Source organism: Nyctibius grandis, chromosome Z (genome assembly GCF_013368605.1).
Source record: "Nyctibius grandis isolate bNycGra1 chromosome Z, bNycGra1.pri, whole genome shotgun sequence".
Lineage (NCBI taxonomy): Eukaryota > Metazoa > Chordata > Aves > Nyctibiiformes > Nyctibiidae > Nyctibius > Nyctibius grandis.
Window position 1 is genome coordinate 93,524,442 of NC_090695.1, and position 28,000 is coordinate 93,552,441.

General features: G+C 38.7%; 1 protein-coding gene across 1 annotated transcript; it reads left to right on the plus strand.

The window, feature by feature from the left end:
- The first annotated feature begins 848 nt into the window (after nucleotides 1-848).
- DNAAF5 (dynein axonemal assembly factor 5) lies at nucleotides 849-27,987 on the plus strand. The gene is made up of 13 exons (XM_068423022.1): nucleotides 849-1,383; nucleotides 1,820-2,004; nucleotides 2,838-2,962; nucleotides 3,456-3,571; nucleotides 6,741-6,973; nucleotides 8,828-9,040; nucleotides 11,187-11,330; nucleotides 14,645-14,813; nucleotides 17,415-17,562; nucleotides 23,032-23,182; nucleotides 24,641-24,800; nucleotides 26,922-27,113; nucleotides 27,626-27,987. The coding sequence occupies exons 1-13, from the start codon at nucleotides 852-854 to the stop codon at nucleotides 27,763-27,765; spliced, it is 2,508 nt and encodes an 835-aa protein (XP_068279123.1). The 5' UTR covers nucleotides 849-851; the 3' UTR covers nucleotides 27,766-27,987.
- The last annotated feature ends 13 nt before the right edge of the window (nucleotides 27,988-28,000 follow it).

The following is a 28,000-nucleotide window of genomic DNA, read 5'->3' on the forward strand; positions in this document are numbered from 1 at the left end:
TGATGTAAATAACGTGTTACACGTGAAAGTTTCCACACCGCAGCACCCTGACCCGCAGCAGGCGCGCTGCGCTGTGCTGGCCCGGCACGGAGGCTCCGCCCGGGTCGCTTTGCCTTTCCCCTCAGTCTTTCTACCATCTACGGCCACCCGTGGGTTTCTCTCAGGTTGCATCTCTTTTCCCCCGCGTGACAGGAATAGCGGGTCCCTCTACTGCCGGTAGCTACCGTACCCGCTGACACCACCGCCCTGCCTCCTCGGTGCTCTGCTGTGGGGCCTGGGCCGTCCCCTCAGAGCGGCGGGGACACAGCGGGAGCGGGGCCGTCCCTCAGAGCGGCGGGCACGCACCGCGAGCGGGGCCGCCCCCTCAGAGCGGCGGGGACACACCGGGAGCAGGGCCGTCCCTCGGAGCGGCGGGCACGCACCGCGAGCGGGGCCGTCCCCTCGGAGCGGCGGGGACACAGCGGGAGCGGGGCCGTCCCCTCGGAGCGGCGGGCACGCACCGCGAGCGGGGCCGTCCCTCAGAGCGGCGGGCACACACCGGGAGCGGGGCCGCCCCTCAGAGCGGCGGGCACGCACCGCGAGCGGGGCCGTCCCTCAGAGCGGCGGGCACACACCGGGAGCGGGGCCGTCCCTCAGAGCGGCGGGCACGCACCGCGAGCGGGGCCGCCCCCTCGGAGCGGCGGGCACGCATCGCGAGCGGGGCCGTCCCCTCCCGTGCTGCCGGCGCCGCCACCCGCGGGGCCGACAAAGCTCGGCACAGCTCCGCCTCGCCGTAAAGCGTTCCCCCGCCGTCGTAAAAGCCTCGCGCGTCCTTAGCAACACGGCCGCACTTCCGGGGTGACGGCGGAGCAATGGCGGCGGCCGGGGCGGCCGAGGTGGCGCAGGCCTTGAGCCGGCCCCTGAGCTGCCTGCAGGAGCCCGACTGTGGCCGGGCGGCGCGGCTGCGGGCGCTGGAGGCCATCCGGGCCGAGGTGCGGGAGCGGTCGCTCTCGGGCGCCGTGGTGCAGGAGGTTTTCGGGGCGCAGCTGGTGCGGCCGCTGGCGCGCTGCCTGACGGGGGATGCGGCGGAGCGGTGCCGGGAGCTCGCCCTCCAGCTCCTCTGCCACGGGCTCAGCCACGGCGACCGGCCCGGCGAGGCGCTGCCCGTTCTCCTGCCGGCCCTGGCCCAGCGCCTCTGCCCGCCGCAGGGCTTTGAGCCCAGCGAGGAGCTGCGCCTCGGCCTTGTCCAGCTCCTGAGCCTCCTGCTGCAGCGTTGCGGGGCCTCCGTGACCCCCTACCTCACCGACGTTATCCGCATCCTCCAGGCTACCCTTCTCGACCCCTATGCCGAGGTCAGGCGTGAAAGTTGCAGGTGCGCCGTGGCCTGCACCCAGGCCATGCCAGGTGGGGCCTGGGGATGGGCAAAGGGGGGGAGTGGTGGGCTGATGGGAGCCTGCAGTCTCCTGGGGGGACAGGGGCTGAGGTAGGGACCAGTAGGAGGTTACAGGGATGCAACCAGAAGAGAGGAAGAGACATGAGAAGTTACACACACCCTCAGAGCTGCACTTTGCAGGCCTTGGAGGATCTGTTGGAGAACTGCGCCAGGGATGGATGCTGAGCAGTTACAGCGTGTAGGTAGTAGTGGGAGGAGGGGGCTAGGGGAGTGCAGGTGTGTTAGTATTCAGCTCTAACATAGTATCAAGTTAAATCTGCATGCTACATAAATGCAACAACATTAATCAGGCTGCTGTTCATAGTGTTACAGAAAGCATGTAGCTCAAGATTTGTTACCCATGTAGAGAAAGGCATGTTTGAAGTTTCTGTCTCTCTGCCCTAACAGAGCACTTCCATATGCAGTCAGAATCTCTGATAAAACCCTTAATGCAAACAATTTCACACCAGCACTACAGAGTTCGTGTTGATGTAATTCAGGCTACTGGAGCAGTGATACAGTTTGGAAATGGAAAGTCTGTAGATGATGTTCTGTCTCATCTGGCCCAGAGATTATTTGATGAGATTCCCAAGGTGTGTTTTTCTTCTTTTTTTTCCCCTGAATTTATTTTAAATTTGTTTTTTTGTTTTTCCCTTCCCCTCCAATTTTCAACTTTCACGCGTTCCGTTGAGATATGTAAATATGTCACGTACAGGCTTTGTCAGTTGTAAGCTATACAAAATCAAGGTGGGTGATCTATTCAGCTGCTGTCTAATTCTGCAGGCTGTTCAAGTTTGTAGGCACCTTTTTATTTTAATGGGTGCTTTCAATTCTGTCTTAAATTCTTCCGTCAGACCTCTCTGGGACTTGGTTCTATGGCTTTCTCAGATGTTTAACAGACAATTATGGTATAGGTCCCTTCATAAGATGCAATTGAGGCAGTAATTTTAATATGTGCAACTTAATAATAACTAAAATATTTTCATTTTTGAGTGGGTGTGTTCACATTCTTTAACTTAGGCTTCCATTATAGCAAACAGAGAAAATTTTCTTCTGGAAAGCTGTGCTTGGAAAGCACAAATTCCAGAGAAATGTAGATTTCTTACATTCTCAGAGAGATATTAACCGTGAGAATTTAGAGTTTTCTGAGTTAGGTCTGTATCTTGACTTCCTCTTGGAGATGTGCTTTTTGTGCAGCAAGTAGTCTAAGACTAACTAAGCCAGAGTGAGAACACAAGAGGGAGCATGATACCTTGCATGTTACTTAAGATGCTTGCTGCAAGTGAGGAGGTCCTGGGTTCTTGTAACTTCTTCTGAGACTATTGATGCACTTTAACAAGTCTTATATACTGAAAGCAAATACTATTTTTTAATTTTTCTGGTATTTTCCTGACATATTTAAAATAGTCTTTTTGTGTCCATGTAGGTTCGGCATGCTGTAACAACTGTCATTGGAGAATGGTTGTTGCACCTACGAGATAGATATTCATATTTTCACAAGTTGATCCCATTGTTACTTGGCAGCTTTACTGATGAAATTCCTGAAAATACGTAAGCAGAACACTCCTTTTCCTTTCCTTTCCTTTCCTTTCCTTTCCTTTCCTTTCCTTTCCTTTCCTTTCCTTTCCTTTCCTTTCCTTTCCTTTCCTATTTTTTTTCCCCCTAAATAGTTGTCGTACATGGAAGGATTTCTATGTTCACAGATGTATTGCTTGGAGGGGAAAAAAACACTTTTTTTTTTTTGTTAAACCCAAAGCTACAGCATTATCTTCAGTAACTTCTGTTATATTGTCGTTTTACGCTACGTTCAAGTACAAAAGAGACCAAGACAGTGGGGTAGATAGAATTATCCTTTGGAAGAGGTGACCTATGTCCACCGAGTACAAAAGAAGCATAAACTCTCAACTTAATGTGCCTAGGTTAAATGGCAAGAATGCTTCCCATACTTGCAGCTGAATTTAAGAAGTCAGAGTTTCCAGAACTCTTATTTAAAATGCTTTTCTTTTGAGGGCATGATGGTATAAAACTCTTATTTTATGTCTAGGAAACTGGCTTGGACTTATTGGGAAAAGTCAGGCTTGCAGTGGGAGAATGAGAATGAAGAGGATCTGAAGGATAAGATGGATTTTAGTGTTTCACCATCTCATTATCCCAAAGGAGGTAAGTGTTGTACTGAAAGTGGTTTTTACTTCCTGAATAATCCCCAAGAGCTGCAGTGCGGTAGTGACAGCAGAGCAGGATGTGTAATATTCATTACAAGATGTCATAGTAGTTATGTATAGGGATAGCATATATATAAAACTATAATATATAGCATATATGTATATAAAATTATTTATGTTAAATTTAAATTTTAAAAAATGTTTGTTCAGTAACTGCATTCAGTTTTTCCATTAATCCCAAAATGCATTTTGGAGAAAGAGTAAATGAAAATGCCTATGCTGAAAAGGAGATAAAGCAGTGATGCAGAAGCAGCAGAAAGTTCTACATTAGCCAGCAGCCAGGTGAAGAATGGGCATAGAGATGACCGGAAAGGAAGGCAGGATGAAAGAACCTGTGAGCCGAGTCCTTGAATAATGAGAAGTAGATACAGGATTAATGATCCACAGAATTGACGTGGAAGAAAAATTTGCAGTGAAATGATTTCAGACTTCTTTGTGAGACACTGAGATGCTAACTAAAATCTGCCAGCATACATGGAGAACATGGGAACAGAAACAATAATTTCCTTTATTATATACAAAACACCAAGATACACAGCACGGGTAGATTACTTTTTAGTACCGTATGATTTATAGGTAGCTTTAAAAGGGTATGTTTGCAGTAGCTTGAAGCTTATTTCCTGTCTCAGGTTCATAAAGTTAATGTTTAAAAATATGCATATGAGTGTTGGTGAGAGAGGAGGTTTAAATGGGTCATTTATTGATTTCTATACTCATATTTAACAGAACAACAACTCCTTTGGTGTGAAAGAACAGGTTCGTGCTTGACTTGTGCCTACCTGACAATCACATCACAGAATACCCAGCAGCAAAATCCTTTCCATGACAGGATTCCGGAGTCCTTTCTCCTTTGAAATTAGACTTTTTTTCTTTTAAAGTTGCTTAACTCAGTAATGCTTGAATGAAAGGGGAAGCACTTCATAATGGTGACTGGTTTGACAGAGCTGTTTAGCTTTGAAGACAGTCAAGTTGATCTGTTATCCTTTCCAATATATTTTTTTCTATATTTTATGTCTAATATTACTCCAGGGGTTTGTAAATGGTGAAGAATGCTTTTACTTCCCCTAGTGATGGCAGAAACTTATTTCGTTTTTTGGCAGTCAGAGAATTTTTTAAATTATATAAACTGTTGAAGTTGAGTGTCTAAGCTCCAGTCACTTATTTTGTAATGACCATGATATAGTGAAGATCATCAAAGGCTTTATGTGCTTGTCCTTGAAACAGTTATCATTTATATTGCTTGTACTGTTACCTTGGTTAACGGTTGGACTCGATGATCTTAAAGGTCCTTTCCAACCAAAATGATTCTATGATTTTTGTTCCGTTTTCTATAGATGTGTGTTGCGTTTTGTGTGTACGTGTGGACTGTTTTTTTTTTTTAGAAAGGGACATCTATCAATTACTTCATAAATTAAATAATATGAACTTTCTGAAATAATCTTCTTAGCATAATAAATATGTTTCATAAATTTGGGCAACACTCCAGCCCTGCATTTAGTTGACTTTTCATGCATCTTGCTTGGTAGAAATACGCAGTTAAGGCTTGAATGTGACATATGTACACACTCGAATCCAAGTTAATTGTCACTTTAAGAATAATTTCATCCTGCTTATCTTTACTTCCAAATTTTATGTCCTATTAACAGGCAGACTTTATGTGACAAAAGAGAAGAAAAATGAGAGGAAAGGGTGATTGTCTACTTAATTGTACAGATACACTGGTGTCTTTGACAAAGTTTTATACCTTAGTTTCAAGTAATAATTGGTGGTGTCTCACCACAGACTGTGTATGTATGAGTTGTTGTTATGTCTGTCCTTCCCCCATGTTTCCCCTCCACACACATTTGTATTTTTTTATAATATGATAATGATGTATTTTAACACTTTGTTGCTCTTGCTTCTGAGCTATTCAATGTCCCGGAATATCTTTTTAGAACTGTGAGTTTACAGTACATTTTACTCAACTATCTTATTCCAACTGTCAAGCTAATGAACTTGACATATGAGCCCCCCTGTGCTTTGATCTCAGGATGACAGATATGGCAGGTCAGAGGAGGAGCAGAGTTAGACCTCATACCTGGTGTCATCCAACCAACTGAATAGCTTTCCATTGAGCAACAGCAGTCATTGCCTTAGGATACAGGTGCAGACAGTTTATAGCAGGGAAGTCTTTGACAGGAGTAGCCACAGGGATAAATGCCTGCATTTGAACATCTGAAATGAAGGAACTACTTATAAAGAATGGTCCAAATTCTTTAAACAAAATTCTGCTTCAGGTCAAATAGGATGCCAGTCTGTATTTGCTGTCTCAAGTTGATTTCTTTATTTGACCTTTTGCTATTCATTGTCAATTTTCGTAATCTAAAATGTTATCCTCCATTGACAAAAGCAGCAATTCATGTCCTGATGTTTGAATTTTGTTGGTTTTTTTTTTTCTACTCTAGGTATTTCATAGGCATTTCTGTACACCTCTTGTATTCTTCAGACCATTTACTTTAGTCCGTTTTCCTTTTAGCATTTGTAGCTACATGGACCAAGGAGGGAAAAAATGCTGAGACAACTCAGTCATTTTCTTTCTAAGCATTTACAGGAGAACTCTGTACCAGAAATAAAAAATGTACCCGCACATTCAATGTTTTTTGACACCTCATAATGAATAATGTTTCTTTCTCAAAACAGTATGTGAACGTTGTGAGTGGCAATAATAAATTGGTGGTTCTTAGAGAACAACTTTTCAGATTTTGTGTGTATAAGCATGTATAGTGTAAAGGAAAAAAAATTCCTCTGTAGAAAAAGTCACTAAAAAAGTTTATTGCAGTTCTTTGAAAAGCGCTGTTTAAATCACTATCCAGTAATAAATACATACATTTTCAGAGAGCTGTGGAGTTTAAATTCTGCACTATATATTAAAGAAATGCAGCTTGTGTGGGTAAATTCCTCAGCAGCATTTGAAATATTTTGTTCCTTGCTGAAGCAGACACCCATAGCTCTTATCTCGGAGCCTTTAAACTTTTCTAAGGATTAATGTGCATTGACTTTTCCTTTGATATTTCTCTTTCTTGTTCCTTTTGTTTTGTTTTGTTTTCTGTTTGTTTGTTTTCTTCTAGTGACTCGACCAGGACTAGGCTGTCGGGAACTTGTGTCAAGAAACCTCTCCAAAATTCTTCCAGGTCTCTGTCATGATATAACAGACTGGGTTGAAAGCACAAGAATAAAAGCATCCCAGCTTCTGTATACATTATTGCTGCATGCAGAGGATCACATAACACAACACATGGAGCTACTGCTTAGAACTTTGTACCAAGCATGCTTGGATGAAGAAAGTGATGTGGTTAAAAATGTAAGTTTACTCCATTAAAGTATCTACTGTACACTGAATAAAGACCTTATCCTTTATAGTCTTGAGTCAGTCTTCTGAGGATTGACCTTACCTTCCATCAGTGGAAATTGCCAATGACTGAAGGATCAGGCTCAGGTTTTCATGGATGTTAAAAACATGTGAACATTATACATACATCCTGTGTTAAAATAAATGTGTTCTTGGATTACCGGTATGAAAACCAGTAATAAAGTTATTTAAATACTCTTTAGCTGATATGCCAACTCCACGAAGCATTGATAATGATCTTTTTAAAAATCATAAGCAGCGGCTTATAGTATAAAAGCCTTGCAGCAACAAATTCCATTTAAAAAAATGTGCAGGTCATGCCCTTTCAAGTTAATTTCACTTATCTCCCCCTGCTGCATAATCCAACTGTAATTCCAACCAAACATTGAGCTATGTTTATTCCATGTAATACTCATATTAAATGTTTGAATACTTGACTTAATGCTTGTAAAATGCCTTTTTTTTCATGGTTTTTGTGAGGAGTAACTAGTGTCCTTTTTCCTAACTGTTGATGCTGTCAACACTTTGATCAACAGTATCGATAAACACTTGAGTTGAAGACATTAGATGAGTTTAGCAGAGGATAGACAGGTGATACAAACATTTTTACAATTTTAAGAGACAATCTCCTGTTCATATTTCTACACAAGCAAGAGAACATATGTATAACAAAAAAAAAATCCACGTAACTTACTTTAAAGCTAAAAATTTTATTGCTTTGGGAAATTGGAAGAATGTGTTCTACTTGCTCAAGTAGTCCAACGAATGTCAGAAAGCTGATTTCCTAATCAGGCTTTTCTTTGTATTCCTGCTATCAGTTGAGCTACATAGACTGCGAAATCCATCTCTGAAATGATCCTTTTTCTTCTTTCCCCTTGCAGTTTCTTGTTGTCTTTAAGCTTTCTCAGTACTATTGTCTCTCTCCTTTAATTTTTCCTGAATTGTTCCTCCCCTTCCTCCAATTCTTACTCTTTTACCTCCTTCTACCTATTCCTCCCCTCCCATCTCCCCTTTCAGAACCAGCATCTGATCTCCAAACTTTCATGTTTGGGGAAATAAATGGGTTAGAAAGAAATGTTCCTGTTGCACAGGTAATGGCACAGTAGTTGACTCTATCTCTATTCATGCACCTGATTGTAAATATTGGGTATCAGTCAGTAAACTCTGGTGTGACAGTATTTCATGTGGAATACAACATACCAATATGTCTGCAAGGCAGAGAGGGGATCAAAGAGCATGAGTATCATGGGGAATACATAGTAATTTAAGTCTTTTCAGTTAAAGAAATAAGAGATTGAAAGCAGTGGGGAGTTCCCCCACGGCAGTGCTTCCACACTAAACCAGATCTGTAATGCCGGTCTCAAAATATAGTACAATAACCAAAGAATTCCTCTTCCAGGGTTTTATTGGTGTTGCTTTTATTAGATGGGTGGTGAGTGCATTGAGACATTCTTCAGAACAGCGTTTGGAGGACAAAAATGCTAAACCACTAAATCTGCAACATCTGGTTATTCTAAGACAGGGACTTTATTACACTGGAAGTTGTACACTTCATTTCTGTGCATTACTTTCTCATGGAAGTTTGGTGCTGAGAAGAGTGCTTGCATGCCTTATGTGCTTACTGAACACATCAAGAAAATTTCTTCATGCATATAATCATTACTGAGCGAGTGGAAAAGGCCTACAAGGCAACTGCTGAAGCATTTAAAATAACAGCTGGAATCATAAAAAGAAAAAGCCCATGATATGTTGAATAGTCTTTGTGTTTCCAGGAAAATCCTCGAGTAATTCCTGTTCTTTTTTCAGTGCGTGAAAGCAGCAGAATTGATTGGAACATTTGTCAGCCCTAAGGTGTCATTGAGATTAATCACATCAGCCTTCGGGAAGACACCTAAGCCATCTTGTATAATGGTTCTAACGGCAGTGATTCGAGGTAGCCCAAAAGAAATCTTACAGCCTCATTTGACTGATCTTGGCAACACACTGTCACAAGATGGAGTTTGTCAACGATCTGAGGAGGTAAGGATAACTGGAAAATACAGATCAGACTACAGTTTTAGACCAATGGTTCTCCAACTTATTTTTTCTGTTGTTCTCCCTAAATGCTCCCATTCCTATCCCTCCCTTGCACACCTACCTCACCATATCTCACGATGTAGTTGTGGACGTGTGTCTGAGACAAAACAGAAGCTTCCCTATCCTCTCTGGGCCATGTTGTGGTCTCCTGGTCAAATCTGCTATTCCCAAAAACCTGCTAGCAGTGCCTCCTCTCAGCAGATGTGGGTTCAAGTTAGAGAACTGCTGTACAAGGCTTCAGATAGTGGGAGGAAAATGAAAAGGTGTGACAGGGAGAGAAGCAGCTATTTAGTATATACTGTACTAATAGAGGACTACCTTGGCTGATGCAGAGGCAGAATTTAACCCATGTTTTGAAATGCCTTGTATTCACAGTTCCAACAAGATCATATATTTCGATCCTCATCAGAAAAATGACCTAAAACTTTTCACAGTCCATTGTAATTGGCATGTCAGGTTTCCCAAGAAAGATTCCCTCTTAATATCATCATCTTATTTTTGTTCTGTATTATTATTGTTTTCCTTTTTAAAAGGAAGATACCAGTACTCTTATGTATACATTTAGGAACATGCTTTGTAAAGTGTTGGGCCTGAATGCTTCTCTTTAAGTCAGGATCTAGGAGGAAGACCTTTATAAATTTACTCCCAAGTGTACCCTTAACTAATGGCTGACCCTGAAGACCATTTCCATTTTAGCATTTGAAGAATATTCATCAATTGCTATATAAGGAGGTGGAGATTCTTTTAAACGTGGAATGTACATTTTTAACTTACAGGATTTTTTTTTCCCTTTCAATTGCTCGGGCGTGGAAATAGATCTGTTAGAGATGCACAAGAAGAATCCCTACAAATTCCCCCACAAATGAAATCCCAGCTTTCATTCCACCAGAAGTTTCTTAGGCCTCTGCTCTTAAGATGACCAAAAAAGGGCCAGTGCTGTGCCTTCGGGAAACTCTGACTTCATGTCAGATGCAGACTTCCCTTTAAAAGAGTTATTCATGTGTGTAAACTGAATCTAGTGTAATTGTCTTTTTGAGCCAATGTAAGATATACATTTGAAGTTCTTCCCTCATTAGGTTTCTTCCCTAATGGAGTATGTACCAGTGATGCAGGAATTAATCTGCATGAAGCCTGTGATGATTAGGAACTCCTATAACTAGAAGCACTATAACTTGATTGTTCAAGTAACAATTCCCTGAAGTGTATCTGCAAAATTGCTATGAGGTCTTAAGCTTAGCACTTCCATTTGGCATTAGGTATAGTAGACACGTTCATCTGCAGCTGAAGTGTTTGGCAGAATTGTTCTAGCCTTTGGTCTTGGAAAACAATCTTTCTCGATTTTAGACAGCAAATGCTGCATAGATGCTGTTTAGCTGAGGATTGACCGTGTTGATGAGACATGAATAGCTAACCTGTTCATAGATATGATTTGTTTTTTGGGAGTAAATTTGTAACAATGGCCTCTTCTGTTCATTGAATGTAACCTGACAGCTTCATGGAATATCTGATGTACTTTATTATAGAAGTTATTGCAAACCGACTGACAACAATATTGACTTCAACTGATATCAGTTGGATCAAGATAACATGAGTTATACTGCATCAAACAAGATAAATCAGCTGAGATAAAAGCAGACGCTCAGGTTTTCTGGGTTTATGTATTTAACCATTATTGTTCCATTCAAAATAGTGAAACATGGAATAATATTTGAAAGAGTTGTAACAAATATGTTGTTAATTAACAAATTGCACTTCAGAATGAGAAAATACGATCGGTAAACATTCCAAAATGCTTTGATGTTTTTATTTACAGTGCAACAATTGTGTGATAAAGAGCAGGGCCATTTATTTTGTTAACAGGACAAGGTAAATACAAACAAACGCTGTGGGAGAAAGATTATATTGTATTTTATAAAAAGTAGAATGTAGCAAATCAAAAGAACTAACATGAAATTATCAATATGTTACCAGTTTAGGGGATTATACAGTGCCCAGATTTTATTATTGTCATTTCCCATATGTCTCCCTTAAAGAGAATGTTATATTTTCTAACAAAGCACAATAAATCTATGTTTTTATTAAAAAATAGGTCTTTTATATGGAGCAGTTGCTTTGTTGTGTACAAGCACTGATTGAAGTATGCCAAGAAGACTGCAAAGAAATTAGCTTGCAGCTAATGAAAGTTTTGGTGACAATAATGGCAATACCACGTTCTCAGAATCTTAAAGAAAAGGTAAACTATATTAAACTGGTTTAATATTTTGTTGTGTTTCTGATTTTTACTACTGATAAGACATTTTGTCTAAACAGAGACATAATTATATGTCTTGCTGTTAGGTTTAAACCACAGAAATCCTTAACTAAGAGCTCGTCCACAAAGATGGGTAGAGTTTGAAATGATGTGGTGTTGCATGACCTTGACTGTGTCCTCTGTCTGTCTCCTCATCTTTTTCCATAGCTGAAATTACTTTGGGTTTAGTCTGTTTAAAACAGATAAAGGCAACTTATGCGGAAGAATAAATCATTAAATTCTTATTTGTAAGAGCTAAGAGCTTGTACAATACTACTAGTTTTGTATGGGGATTGCTTATTTTTCATCTGGATGTGTGTGTCTGTGTATAGCAATCTGTTTCAAAAATTAATAGAAATATAATAGTTAAACATGTAGATACACATATAACTTCAAATTAATCACATTCACTCTGTTAGAATGAAAGAAGCATGAGGGAATACTTGGATGCTGTGTTTAGTCATAAAAGGGTTCTGCAAAGATCTATCCCTATGGCACTATTCTGATGGCTAGTTAATATTTAGAAGTCACTGTGAAGGCTGAAAGATTATGCATGTTATTATTTGTCAGTCAAAATATTGATATTTCTGCTTTGCCAGATCACAGTTCATAGCTGTTAGGTGCTCCATCTATTTCCAGAGAACAGTTTGGAGATCTCAGTTTAATATTGAATCCTGCAAATCCACAGGGCTGTAATTAAGGTTAGCAGCAACAGAGACTAGGGTCTCACAGGTTATTTCTTTTATGGAACTGAAAGACAGGGTAGTGCTAGGGTTAGGCTGGGCTTAAAGTTGAGGTTAAAGTCTAGGGCAACAGTGCTGCCAGAAAAGCTGAACGTACTGTCGCATCTTGCAAGCACTGTAAGACTAGAATGTACACTGATGTTTCTAAGGCAAATATTAGCTCCTAGGTAAGTGTGATCTGCAGAAATCTGGTTAATATCTGAGTTCGGCTGGTGTAACAGGAAAGGATGTCACTCAGATAAGAAACTTAGGAGTTGGCCTTATTGCTGTATCTCCTAAGCCTTGTTCACTGGCTGTGTGCTGTACCAGTGGGGAGTAATGGCTCATGGCTAGTCCAAGGTTGTGCATCTCTCACTGTACATACTGTATATGATTAATACCAGAATTAAGTTTGGAGTTGCGTTTACAATTTGAGACAGCAGAGCCTGGAGAATTACATTTCTTCATAACTTTGGTTGAAGGCTCATGGAGTTAGAATATGTGCTGGTTCTGAGAAGGGCCCTAGAAGTCAGTTTTATTTTGTGGCCAAAAACACCCAGTATGGGTCTGGAGGCTATAGTTACAATTAGATTTTTATTTAAAGTGTGTTTAGGTTAGGTTTCAGAATAGATGGCTTGAAGTACATTACTGGAGCATGGGAAGCTCACAGTTGGATGATGCCAGCCATTGGCTTAGAAGAACACTTTATGTAAACCATGGCCCAGTGATTAATATCCACCCAAGTAAAGTTTTGGGACAGGAGGTGTACAAGAGTTTATGCTTGTCGCTGGATTCTGCAAAGCCTTGGGCATCCTGTTGGTGCTCATTGAACTGTTGATGCTTACTTTTTAGGTGGATATAAGTCACTGGATTATTGTTAATGTTAGGTTATATGCAGGAGCACACAAATGGCCGGGAAAAAACTCAAATTCATTTTCTGACTATTAAAGAACATTTCACCTATAGGTCAGAGCACTAATAGCCTTAAAAAAGTGATAGTTTCATACTATTTTTTTTATCTTTAGACAAAGATCAGACTGATTTTACAGTAGTTAACCTTTTTAACCTCCCCACCAGAACCAAAAGTTTGAATGTTGCAGGAATGCTTTAAAATCAAGGACATCTGTAGATGCCCTGATAATAGATGAGCTTTTTTGGCTAAACATTCTCTCACCCCTTATTTCTTTCTTCCTCTTTCTTCCCCAAGCTAAATATCAAATAAATCAGCAAGCCATCCTCATGTAGTACAATTATGACCTATCCAAGTTGTCTTTTTTCAAATGTGCACCTTAAATGCGATGGATATTCTACTTCCTTCTCTCTTGCTCCCAGGCATGGTATTTCAAAGGCGTGCCTGTGTAGCATCAGTATTTATGGCCCCATAGCTGACAGGCTGCCTCTGAGGAGGCATACACTTAGAAAACTATTCCAAAAGAAGTAAAATAGAACAAAGCTTGAAACAAATGTTGAAAAGACTTTGCAGGTCAAAGAGGTAAGGTATGAAGATCTGTCTCATGGAGAGCCAGTGTGAGAGTGGGATTTTTTTGGGGTTTGTTTTGTTGTTTGGGTTTTTTCTCTAAACAAACAGTCTATCCAAGTAAGCCTTAGACAGATGGATCTAGTGTGTTTTGCAGTATCTTGTCTGTTTAGCCCTACAGTGGTCTATAAAGTCAGCAATGTCCATTTAAAACCTTACAAATTCATACTCCTACAAAGAAAGCGGTTTCATGGAGATAAAGTCTGATTTTCATACATGGAAAAGTTGATCTCCAAAGATTATTAAAGGTTTAAAATGTTTCTGTAGTTACAGATTATTTTTAAAGTTGACAGTACTTTGGATGAGAATCCTTTTTCTCATTAGCCTTTCTTTCAGCTAGGCAGATAGAAAATCTGGCAACGAGATTACATAATTGCAATATTTCAAATTTGTCACAAAGACAAATATGGCTTGATTTCCCCACCACCACCACCCCCTAGTTACTGACTATTCTAGAGCTTCAAAGTGAGCTGTACAACTTGCAAAGGGCAAGAAGTGCCTATTAAAATGGCTTAAGACCATATAAAACAAATATATTACATCTAGGTTTACAAGTATAAATTTGTTGTTTGGAAAAGAAGTCTGTTTTCAGGATCAAAAAATTTTTAGTATAAACATAAATTGTTCAAAAATCTGCATTATAGAACTTAAATTCAGGCTCTAAATCACTACATCTTTAAAACTAATAAGAGTTTTGTGTGACGTGGTTAGTTTTTGGATAGGTTTTCACATGGGTTAGAGATTCTTTCATTTTGCTGTTACGTTGCTGTGTTCCTTATGATTTCATTTTGAAATCAGGACAAATGTTTCACGTTTATTTAAAGTTAATGGATGTAGTATAGGCAGACATTAAATATCAATCTTTATTGTCCAAGTAGAAACTATGCAAATCTTCTTGTGTCTCTTCTGTTCTTATAGTATAACTATGCTTTAAAAGTTTTTTCTCTTTCGTAACATTGTTTCAGTTAAGATAAAATGTCCTGTCTCTGTTTTAACAGGTAGAGGAAACAATGTCTTCATTAGCTGAAGTGCAGCGATTGGATAGTTTTCTTTATCTCTACAAACAGCATATAATTCAGCTTATGGAATGGGTTTCAGTATCATGTGATTGTTGGACATGCTATTCTCCAGAAATATCGCAGTTAGATGTCATCGCAACTCATTCAGGTACGACTTATTTAGTAGTTCTAAAAAAAATGAAGTCATAATCTCCATAGCCTGCAGACCCATTGTGTTTTATAACGAATAGTGTAATATTCAGAACCTTCACAAGAATCTGATGGAAAGCAAAACTGAAAATGTTGAAGCAGCTCAAATTCCAAAAGACTCCTTGGCTGCAAGGAGCATACTAAAAGTATTTACGTAAAAGTACACTTTCAGGTAAATGAAATAGGTAAGGATTATGGAGAGACGAACTGATGTAGCTTATGTGTCCAAAAATTTATCTATTTTTTTCCATCTATTCACTAGTCTTATAAAAGATACTATCTTTCTGTACAAACACTTCCTCACTTACGTTTTTCGACACATTGCTGTGTATTGATTAGTGAAACACTTTGGCATACATTTCACCTAGCTTCAGATTGCACAGTGAGCGTTCCTCTGACACAGCTCTCCAGATTGCATCTCCATTGCTCTCCATCCCTACAGGCAAGGGATGCAGTGACAGGCAGTGCTTTTCACTTAGACATGCCCGTTTTAAGATGATTAAAATGGAAAGTCCTGTTTATTTGTTTTTTCCTTTCTGTTAGTTAAAAAGGGCATGTAGACATCTACTTCAGCTACAGGTGAAGTATTATTATTGCTACTGCAGATAGTTAAATGTGGACAGATATGTTTAAGGGAGTATCTTCTGCACTTAATCCTTAAATCTCAAAAAAAGCCTCAACAAACTGATGTGAAGCACCCATTTGCTGGTTTGCAACCAGCATAAGTACTTTTTCTTTTTTTTCATCCATTGAAAGAATAAGAAGTTTTTTCAGTGCAAGATCTGAGAGGCCAACTTTCCTGTATATTTGTGCTCCCATTTCCATGACTGTGGGACTTCTAGACAGTTGTCTCTGTTTTCCTTAATGCTAAATAAATCATCAAATGTCTGGGCAAACATTTTGGCATGCACCCAACACTAGTAATATGCTATTGTCTGTGTTTTCTGTCTGACACAGTAGCTCCTAGAGCTATTATTTTTTTTCCTTTCTTTTCATTCCCACACATAATGTTGGTTTTAACCAATTTAATCGGGTTTACTCATTTCAAATTTTACTGTTTTTCAGGAACATATGCTTAAGCTGAAATTAGCGATGTAGTTTATTTTGTTTATTTTCTGTCTGTTGAAATGGCTTTTATCAGTTTGATATAATAGTAGTGTCTTTTAAATATCTCAGAACTCACATGAAGCAATGTATTTTGAATAAATGCTGTGAAAATAAAGACCTATTTGTTGGCACAGAAATTTAGCAAACTGCAGTTCAACACCCTGTATGGCTTCAGTCTAGACAGTGAAGATTTGGGGTTTTTTTCATTATTATTTTAAACATTAAATTTCCAGATATTATTAAATGCTATTGGACTTGTTTTGGAATCTTGAACACTTCAGTCTGTCCATTCCATGTGTGAGGGATATTCTTGTCATCAGAAATGCCAGTGTTGTGTCTCCTTTTGGGAGGATTTTCTGAGTGACTGGAGTTGAATGGAATGTGCATCACAAGGATGCAAAGCTGAAGAAGTTCCTAGAGGAGAGTAGTTTATTGCAAGTATAGAGCAGAAAGAGCATTCTACAGCAAGAAGCTGGCTGAATAAAGCATGTGCATAGTGTGTATGTATTCTTCCACTTTAAAACCATGCAGATGTTAATCATTATCAAGGAGAAAAGCACAAACTTTCTTCTGTTTTGGGAAAATCATTTCTTCAAATGTTGGGAATAACAGCTTAGGGGTTTTTGTTTGTTTGTTTATTGTTTAGTGGTGAGAACAGAATTCATCATAGGATGTGAAAATGTTAACAAACTAGAGAATGAATTTGGAAAATATTTCAAATTGCTTCTAAAATTCATTGTATTTTAGATTCTTTTGTAAAATGCAAATAAGCATTATTTAAACATGGAGAAAGAATACTGCTGCAATAATTCTGTTATCCAAGTTTTGAGGCTGACCCCTTCAAACATGCCCTTTCCTGTGCCTCTGGGAGTCATGAACATCTTTCTTTGAATGCTGCACATAAAAAAACTTGAAAGAACTAAAAAGCATAGTGCTGCTGTTTGGAGTGGTGTCATGGTCGTACCAGATTCAGTATAATTTTTCATTAAGTTCAATAAAACCAAAACTTTTGTGCATAGCCTCAAGCTTTCAGAGCTACATAGTGAACAGCATTAATCCTGCCCCAAATGCATTAGTCCACCCAAAATGTCGTCTCGTATTGCTGGTCCCAGTAACTAGTGGATGTTGTTGATGTGTCCATGCTACATAATGCAATGTAGTTCAGCAATACCAAGGTGGCTAAATGAGACGTGGGATAAACTGATCTGCAGAGAGCACCATGCTGCCGTGGCTAAGACTGTGGGTACCTGAGCACATGGAGAGTTAGCTTGGGTATTTGTACACCACCTACTACGATGTAACATGGATACATCAACAGCTGCCATGCAAGAGTAGAAAGTTAAGTACTATTTTAATACCGGGTATATTATAAATTTTAATACACTTACATATTAAACATCTAAATAGAACCTATTAGTACTCTGAAATAAGTCTTAATGTGTTTATTTTCTAGGTCCTGTCGTAGGTGAAGCTCTAAATAACTTTATTCTCATTCTTAAGACGTGTCTGCAGCCAAACAAAGATCCCCAGATGCGGTTAAAACTTTTCACTGTTCTATCACAGTTGTTCCAGAAAGCAAGTGAAACCGTCAATTCTCAGGGGTAAGTAGAGTTCTAATTTCACACAACTATGTGAACACTACAGTGGCATTAAAAAGTAATGACCATGGTAGTTATTTAACCCCTATAATTGTGTCCGTGTTAGTGTGTCTGAAAGAAGAAAGACTTTCCCACCATCTTCTATGGCATATTTTTCTTGCTATATTTTTTAACAATACTTAGAAGGGTGGAGTGCAATAATTTAAAAAAAAAAAATTAGATTGAAGGCTGGACTTCCTCCACAGTAGTCTTCCCACCTCTGCCACTATGGAGAATTAAAATGAATGTCATGCATGCCTGGATAGTTTTCAAAAAATAAAGAGCTACAGTTGAAAATAATACATGTTTGAAAGCTAAAATGGGGATTCTTAGGAAAGAAATATGGGGAGGAGGTTAGTTGGGTTTTGGTTTGTTTGTTTTTTCTTTTTCTCCCATCCAACTCCTAAATCCTTAAACTTTTCCTGTAGTCATTGTAAGGAAACAATAAAACACCCCCAAAAATGGGCATTTTAAAATGACCATGATATAGCATTGTGTTTAAAAAGCATTAAACTAAATGTTTGATAAGGAATTATTATTACTGTCAGGGACTGAAAATGGAAGTCTCCTATTGCTTGGCACTGTTTATGCATTGCAAGTACAATCTAACTATAATTTACGGTGCTTATAAAGCCCCTCCATTTATAACAATGCCAAGCTAGGGGCTCTTTTGTCATTATTAATTTAGCCTTACTAGTAGTGCAAACACTTCTGCAAAGTTGGCCTGAATACATAAACCATATCTGCTCTGCTTTTCCCAGTGTCTGCTGCATTTAGTATGTAAATGTATTCTGATGCATTTTTTTTTCATTTTTAACTCTTAAAAAAAAAAACCACACACACAAACCAAAAAACAATCACAGGCCACGTCCTTCCTAAAAGTACTTTGATAGCAATGGTCATTTATACTTAAAGTTTTTTTGTGATTCTGATGAGCAAATTGGCACTCAGTGGGCATTCTGGTATGCTGAACATTCATTCAGGTTCCACGAGGCCATGTTAGTATGAATGTAGATTTATTTTTACCATTTTTAGATATATTTGGTAAATTCATGGCCTGCATCCTATAATGGGGAGAGGACGAGGAACCACAGTGTTTCCATTCAGTAGGGGATTCCAGGTAAGCTGAAGAATATCTGCTAACGCATCCCCTAATAGATTTTGAGCTAGTAGCATAGTATGCTTAGCCTGGAATATAATGAAGCTGTCTTTTTTTTTAACTGAAAGCTTTTTGTGCCACGTGTGGTGTTATCTGTTTCCATATTTTCAGGATCCAATGTTAAAATCCCTATTCATATGAAAAAACTCTTTGTAGTCAGAAGATTACTTGTTTAAATAATCATGTAACTGAGTGGTAGTTACAAGATCCTTCTAGATATGCAAGAATCTTCCTGAACGAAAGAAAGAAAAGCACTTTGAAAACTATTTTAAGTGTTCCAGGATCTGACTATTTGTTGTAAGCTAGTCTGTTGCATCTCAGATCTGTATCATCTAGCTGAGAATGCAAAGACTGTGGAGCCAAGAAATGTCATCTCATGTGTTCTGTGATGCCCTGAACACAACAATAATGCTTATTAAGTGTGTAATAATGTCTTTCAGTCTAAAAATGGGATAATGCAACACTCTCCTGTTTGTTTTCTTTTATGGCCTAATTTTACTGTCCTTTATTTACTGCAGAATACATTATTAGCTCCTGTTCATCTACCATACAATTACATTTATTTTCTATATTTGTTTTTAAAACAGTAAATATGTTCATTCTTTGAAAGTATTTAATCAAGTTCAGACTTGGTCAACAAGTTAGTCTCACTGGCATTTCTTCTCTGTACATTTTCAGTTATCTGGTCTCCTGCTCTTCCTCCTCAGAAATAGCATTACAGATTACAGCAGAATAGAATCTGAAGAACTGAGTTAAATTCTCTGTTATGCCTCTCATTGTGATCTACAGAAAATAATTTAGGCTGCATATAAGCAGTATGACAGGTACATTACATGGCATGCTACATAGCCCTGATCCACAATGTTCCTGACTAGGGTGGCTAGGAGGTAGGAAGGACCTCTCCATTAACACATATCCTTTTTCATGCTTTGTTTCTCACCTGTGCAGTAGGATCGGTAGCACTTCTCTGAAAGTCTCTGAAGTGCTCAGGTAAGTATATTAAGTTAGGTCATGTAGGTACTGCTGGTAGAGAGAAATGATCAGTGCAGGACCATATGGAGATCATCATCGAAGAGTAAACTTTTGTTCTGGGAGTAGTCAGAGTAAATAGGATGAATAACAAAATCTTTCATCTGCAACCCAGTCATTTGTATAAATAACAGAGCCAAAGAGGGGGAAAAAAAAAAAAACCAAGCCAATGAGCTGCCAGCTTCACTAGGATTCCCAGGAAAGGGAAGTTACCTGTGTGGAAAAAAATAGAAGAATATGTTTCAAAGTAATCCTCTCAGCAAATACAGCCACACATCACACCAGCTCTCCACAGCCAGCAATGATGGGAGTTGTTTCTCTCAGGGCAGTATGAGTGGATGGCCTTTTGTCAAGATTAGATACATCCAATGAGGTTAATAGACCTGTTTGTATGAAGAACGACTCCTGGCTAAGGATGGCCCAGTCTAACTCATAATGAGTCTCTCTGTCCTCTGGGAACAAGAGCAATGCCATGAATTTTACCAGTAGGTTTATCTTCAGAAACTAAAAAGCAGTAAAGGGAGCTAAATGACTCTGAAGTCTTGATCCTACTTACCACTGTCACAGCAAAGGCTTTAATGTAGGAAGTAACATGTAAAGTTTTTGTGTTTGAAGAGTTGTTTGCAAAACACTTTTGGAGGTTTTGATTTGTAAAAGCAAATCTGATTTTGTTTCAAATTACCTGGATTTAGGACATTAAGTTTGGAAAACCCCAAAACATTCACACAAAAAACCCATAACACAGCAATCCACATATAAAGCCAAGTGCAGCAGTGCCTTAAAAGCAGCAAAGGAGCCATTCCAGAGCAAAAATATATAAAAAATAATTAACATGGAATGAAAGTTTTAAGTATATAAGTCCATAAAATGGGGATAGCAATTTTAATGTAAACCCAAGCTCTGCTTTTTATATCTGCATAAGAGCTAGGTATTATTGTATGCACAGATCACGTTTTAGTTATTTCGTACCCAGTTGAGAATAAAGTCTCAACTCTGCAAATACAAATAGCATAGACAGGGTATGTTCTTTCATGGAAATGACTCACTTTTAGAATTAAGTTACATAATTTACAATAGTAAGATCTGAAAACGGAAAGAGGGAGAATTTAATTGCATCAACAATAGCAAAAAATACATCTTAACAGTAACGAGAGATAGTGTAGTGAAGTAGTAGTAAGTTCTGCTTACACAATCGCATTCACTGCTGGCAGTAATTTGTTTAACTCCCTAAAAACATTCTAACAGTTTAGATAGGAAGGCTTTCAGTTATTATGCTAAACACAGTTGTGTGGTCATCTAATTTTGGTTGAGTCTGACATGATTGAGTCAGATAATTGCCAGATATTGCTTTACTGATTCTATTTCAAGGCACTAGAACAAAATTCTCACAAATAGGATATCATTATGGTTAACATAATGCTGATGGAATTTACCTTTAAGTTTTGACAGACTGGTTTTTCTTTGCAGTTTAACAGAAGGCTTTATTAAAAACAGAAGCAGCTACTGATCAGATAGCACAGTAGCACAGATAGGACAAAGCTTTTTTTTTTTAGTTTTGGAGCTAAAAGGAAATTTGGAATGATGGTGATCGTTACTTATATTTTCTTCCAGCAACTTTTTGAATAGAAAATTATTAATTCTCAAAAAGATTTAATAGCTTAAACATACAAAAGGTTTTGACAAATTTAGGTGTGTCTAATGGGAGGTCAGATTTCTTGTTATTACTGAGTCCAAAGTGCCATCTGCTGGGCAGGGAGCTGGAATGGGTCTCTGACTTCCTCAGACACTGCGTGCACCCCTAGCCAAGGGCTAAGCAGCAACAAGGTGTCTGTTTTCATCGTGTTGAAGACAGGTTTTCAGTGTTGTGTGTGTACAACAGCTGACGAAGGCCTGGCAGGCTGGCTGGTCATCCTTCAGTCAGATTACACCTGGATGACATGGTCTAGCTGCAGTGGGTAAAGGGTAGTTACAGGAAAGAAGTAGATACAATTACATTTCTTATTACATTGATACAATATTATTATGGAATTTTTTATTGCTGGATTATCATTGCTGGATTATTTTGTTTTGCTGTTATGGGGATTTTTTTAAAAGTACTTAGTGATAATTGTTTGCTCTTAACATCTACCCATTCCGTTCCTCCTGCGGCTTGGCACATCTCTGTAGGAGCCCCTTATTCATCCTGGAAACGCAGGACTCTTAGAAAAAAGTCAGCAACAGCTTCTTCCCTTTCTGCCAAGCACCAGGGTGGTGCTGTGCTGTTTTGCACTCAGGTGACCGCAGTCCAGGTCTGCAGGAAGTTTGAACAGAGAGGGGCACAAGTCAAGGTAGACTTAGCCTGTTGTTTGTCAATGTTTTACATGCTGCCACCTGCTTTTTAAGGTAGAGAGGTAAATAACCTGAGCCTTAGTTATCTAGTCACAGCCAGGCACACATGTCTCTTTGATGCAGCAAAGTCTTTTTTTAACTTATGTGTAAGATCTATATCTCTTTCTCTTACTTTAAAATTGTTCAAGATGGAATTAAATGGGTGTGAGGGAATACTGCCTATTGCAATTGCTGACTCTCACAGCAACTTTTAGCATTGTAATAGCCCATTCAATAGAGGAAGAGGAAGAAGCATCAGCAAAAATATCACAGATTTGTGTTTGTAATGAAAACAAACTTGTATTGGGACTGGCACCATCAGCAAATCCTACAGACCTCTCATCCTTGTGGGAGACGAGTTTCTGAGCCAAGGGAAAGCTGAAGTATTCTGTGTAGACTCCCTGCAGTATCAATAGTTCAGGTCTCATCGATAGCATTCATACTTTTCACGTTATAAATACTTTTCACTGGACAGTCTCAAAGGGCCTTATAAATATTAATGAATCCTCACAGCATTCATCTGGGGTGTTATCTCCACTTCACAGATGGAGAAAAATGAGGCAGAGAGAAGGTAAGTAGTTTACCAAGATAACAGAGAGTCATGGGCATTGTCTGAAGTGGGAGAAAGTCTAGCCTCCCCTTTCCATGAATGTTAGGTATTTGTTTAAATATTATCTAGAAGAATTAAGTTATGAAAAGCTTATCACATACATTATAATCACATTGGCTTAGAAGATTTTATTTATTTTTTTACAGCGTCTTTTTCTTTTTCCTTTTCTGCCTATGTTTCTATGACAGAAAATTCTCTTTTACATCCTGTCAGTCTCTTTATCACTTTCTCATGAACCTTTATTTTCCTTTCTTATTTTTGGCTTCAGGCTGTTCCCTAGCTACCTTGAGACCGTGATAAAAGACATACTGGCTCCTAATCTGCAGTGGCATGCTGGAAGAACAGCAGCTGCCATCCGCACTACAGCTGTATCATGCCTTTGGGCTCTTCTTCACTGTGAAATGCTTTCACCAGAAGAGGTAAATTCTCTCTTTCTTATCAAATGTACTTTGAAATCTTAGGCAGGAAGACAAAATAAATGCAAGGGGGAAAGAAGAATAAATCCTTATTGTAAGTAATATTTTCAGATGGACATAGAGTTTTCATAATAAAATTCATTAATTGTAATTGAGTATTAATAATTGAAATGATCAGTAGTGGAGGGACAGTGATACTCCAATAAGAGACCTGAAGCCAGCAGTATGGTGAGCTGTAGAACTCACCATTGTCAAATTTTGTAGATCTTTGTTCTAGCATAACGTCACTTCTGGAGCACAAAATACTAACCACTATTACTGCAACAACTTGGGCACTTGACATTGTTGGACCCCCAGACAGCGCCTCTGCAGCAGCACTGGAGCTAGTCAGGACTTGCTTTTGTGTAATGTGGCAAAGACAAGTTGTTTGGTTGCCTTGGAGCCCACAGGTCCATTTAGGAAAAAAAAATCTACAAGATTCCTGGAAAGGGCAGGACGTGAGATGGAACTTGAAGGGGATCTGTAGAAACTGAAGTAGAGCGCTAACAAGGAGTACGCCTAAAGAAATGTTACCCTCCATGGTGATTAAGGATTAATTGAATCTGAGGGGTTTTTTGAAGCTTCTTTGCTAACAAAAATAGCATTTGGAAATGATGCACTGGAAATAGGTTAAATACAAGGGCATTTTTTAAAAAATAAATGGAATTAAATTGCTATCCCATATTCATAGTCTTCATTGTCTTTATAACAGACCTTAATTGAACAAAGTACTTAAACACGTGTAACTGGTTGAGTTCACATATACAAAAACATTTATATCAGAGACTAATGTTCTAGTTAAACATTCTTTCCAAATCAGTGCCTTAATGCCTTTTTTGCATTAATGTTACAAAATGTACATATTAAAGTCAAATTATGAGACTCACTAAAATATTGTATTACAAGCCTTTACTTTAAAGCTTCCTTTTAGAATAAGAGCACCATCTACTGGTACATACAGATAATCCTTGTCTCCAAATTATTTAGTGTCTTGCCAATAATTATTTAAAAATAAAAAGGCAAATAAGCTTAAAGCTTTTACAAGTTAAATAAAACTCATCTGCATATATACTAAGCATTCATGAACTGGATGATTGACTGGTGGATTTTCATTTCCCAAGCTTGCTTAGAGGCAAAAATAAATCTCTCTAACTTTCCAGATTTTCAGGTTAACTTCTATAGTTAACTTTTTCTTTTTAAATTAAGCAAGCCAGTATGGGTCAGACCTAATGAATCACAGAATCACAGAATGTTAGGGATTGGAAGGGACCTCGAAAGATCATCTAGTCCAATCCCCCTGCCGGAGCAGGATTGCCTAGACCATATCACACAGGACAGGATGGTAACTGATGCAACCAATAAGCATATTGTTTTAATGACTGAAAAGCTACTGTTCTTGTATGCTTTTCCTGTTAATTGTAGATCTTAAAATTTGTCGAAGATGGGCTAATGCCCCAGATTATTGCCGCCATGGATGAAGACTCTAAAATTACTCGACTGATGGCTTGTCGTATTGTTGGTGTTTTTTTAAAAGTCTGTGGGAGGCAGTTTGATGAAGATAAATTTACCAAGACTTACACAGGTAAGTGTAAACGTTTGGGTTTTTTTTTAAATCAAGATCCCCACGTTGAAGATTTACAGTTGATCTTTTACCTGAAGTATCATAGTTAGTTTAGCTTTTAAGGGTGAAAAGCATTGTGCTGGAGCAGTAGGCAGATTCACTGTATAGCTTTAGGATTCACTGTGCAGGTTGTCCACCTCACCTGCAGATTCACTGCAGCTGGTAGCAGTGAAAGCACTAGTACAGACTAGGGAATGACAAAAACTGCTTTATGTCACTGGCATCTGGCTTTAATCCCATGTAAAGAGCAAAAAGCCTTTAAACAGTTTGAGGTGCAAATAGGGGCAGGTTTTACGTCGATTCGGTTTCTCAGCCATTCTTATTTCACTCCCATATACATATTCTAATGCTATTTCTGTGTTCTTTTCTCTGGTACTTTACTTTAACTATTGGGTAGTTCTCCCCTAGAGTAATTTTATAGATATTAAGGTAATGGAAAAAGTAAAGTGCTGCACAAAATCATACCTTATCGCTCTCTACAACTACCTGAAAGGAGGTTGTAGCGAGGTGGGTGTCAGCCTCCTCTCCCAGGTAACAAGAGATAGGACAAGAGGAAACGGCCTCAAGTTGTGCCAGGGGGGGTTTAGACTGGATATTAGGAAGAATTTCTTTACTGAAAGGGTTGTCAAGCATTGGAACAGGCTGCCCAGGGAAGTGGTTGAGCTGCCATTCTTGGAGGTATTTAAAAGACGTGTAGACGTGGCACTTAGGGACATGGTTTAGTGGTGGACTTGGAAGTGTTAGGTTTACAGTTGGACCTGATGATCTTAAAGGTCTTTTCCAACCAAAACAATGCTATGATTAGCACCATTTTTGTGTATGAGAGGCAATTTAATGTCTTAATCCTGCAGAGACTAAGACGTGGTCTTAAACAGATGAGACTGCTTAAAGTGTATAAAGTACACATACACATTTTAGAAAATCAAGGTGTTAAACGCTTGAGTAGGTGTTGAGTGTGACTCCAACAGCCTTTGCTTCTTGCAAGGCCTTTCTGTAGTAGCTTTTTATCTGCAGCATTTCATTTCATTGAGGTGTTGTATTGCAGACAAGTTAAATGTCCTTTGGAAATGCCCTCGCTCCCAGTTGAGCAGAACAGAGCCGTATTTCTAACGTTATTATGCATTAGACCACTACATGGAACTTCACTCAATAGTACGGTCTTTGCCAGGTTGCCAGTATTTCATCTGCATTGCTTCCTTCTTTAGACTATGTGAAATAATGTTCTAACTATAGTGAAAGCAGAACAGTAATGTGTTATATAAATGGTAGTCACATTGTTCTTCTTGCTGCATTTCAGAGTGCCAAGACGAAGCCATTTCATTGTACCATAAATAGACCTGAATAGGTAGTGGGTTGTTTTTTTTATTTTATTAAAAAAAAAAAAAAGGAGGAAGAAGAAAACCCTAATCTAGAGTGCTGTAGTGTCAAATAGAGCTATTATCTGTAATGCTTCTTAGGATGATGTTTAAATGCTAAACAATGAATCAGGAAAAGTACAGTCTATGCTGTGTAACAGGATTATATTCTCAGAGATATATACAAATAAATCAGACTTTTCCAAACTCAGCATCTTAATGACTGATACTTTTTCTTACATGGCACAGTAGATATCTAACAACGATCATGTTTATTTTGGAGAAATACATGATCAGACAATTGTCAAAGTATATCTTTGCATCTTGCATATTCAAATAGCCTGCAATGCAGTCATTCACTGAGACAGTAATATTTGATAGAAATACTGTGCTTTGTAGAGCGTAAAAATACTTAAACTCTGTACTTCTGTAAGGCATTAATAGACATTCATAGTACCTTGTTAGAAAGAGCACTAGATAATGTTCAACTAATCTAAATTATTTTGTGCATTTTTTTTTATGTTTTGGACAACATAACAATCCGATAACGATGCACTGCGTGCTTTTGGGAACAATGTACTATGTGTATTCGCAATGTTCAAAGGACAGAAATATGTCACAAATGCAACAATAATTTCAGCGATGACAAAATACACTGTTTTTTCAAATGCAAAAGATAACTTTGCTGTTCACAGTGCTGTTTGGTTATGTATATGCTCCTTTTCAGAAGTTTTAAAGCGCCTGGATGATGCTTCATGTGATGTACGACTGGCAGCTGCTCACACCTTAACTAATTGGTTTAAATGCTTAAAGGACAGTGATGTGAAATCTGCAATGGAAAGTCATGTTGAGTTTCTGTACCAAGAACTGTTGATACATCTCGATGACCCAGATCAAAATACCCAAAATGCGGTCCTAGGTAAGCCTTCACTCGTATGTATTTTTAACAATGCTTTTTAAATCATGTTTCAAGTGTTATATGAAAGTAGCGCATACAACTAGAGGCTAATCCTAACAGGCTGGAAGCTTTCCTTTGGGTTTCAGTGAGTATGAGCTCAGACCTTTTACATGTATGCAGAATGTAGTGTTTTATACAGCATTCACCAGAGAGGGAATATCAATGCATCTGATGTATCAGAAGACTTTATAGATGGTAAACAGGATATGGAGCATAGACAATACCCATTGCAGGATGTGACCATATCCTGACTTGCTTGATGGATTCTTTGGAATTTATTAGTGTATTCGTCTGTGTTCAAGCATGTAAATGTCAAAATACAGAACTCAGCAAATGAGGGAGGAGTCTGGTTGTCACGACTGTGCTACTTAGAGAAGAACAACTTCTGGGTTAGGTTTCGGCTACTTTGAGGGAACTTAGATAGAGAAACGCAGAGTGGCTAATGATTTATAAAACATATTTTTGTTTTACAGAAGTTTTAAAAGAAGGAAGCGATTTATATCCAGAACTGCTTGTGAGAGAAATTGAAGGGGTTGTACATAAGCATCAGACGCCAGTCTATTGCAATCAACTGCTTCATCACATTCAGTCAGCCAAAGAATCAGCTTTATGAATCAATGCTGAAATTCTTTTTAGTAAACCGTATGTGAAATCTCTATGATCTGGATTTACTTTCTTATTTTCATTTGCTTAAGAAAGGCTGAGCAATAAATAGATTGTTTTTTCTTTGTAAGTTCACTGTTAGCTCATTTAAAAGCCAGATTGGCACAATTCTATGTTCTTTGCCTCTTGAACAGTTCTTTGTTTGCTAGCAATAAAACAATGTTTTCATTCACTTTGCTTTGGAA

What these genes read in the sequence shown, in the direction of transcription:
- DNAAF5 (XM_068423022.1), top strand. Translation starts at nt 852, where the DNA reads ATGGCGGCGGCCGGGGCGGCCGAGGTGGCGCAGGCCTTGAGCCGGCCC. An exon ending in AAAGTGATGTGGTTAAAAAT is followed by an intron (nt 6,974 to 8,827) that starts GTAAGTTTACTC and finishes TTCTTTTTTCAG; the next exon opens with TGCGTGAAAGCAGCAGAATT. An exon ending in GAAACCGTCAATTCTCAGGG is followed by an intron (nt 17,563 to 23,031) that starts GTAAGTAGAGTT and finishes TTTTGGCTTCAG; the next exon opens with GCTGTTCCCTAGCTACCTTG.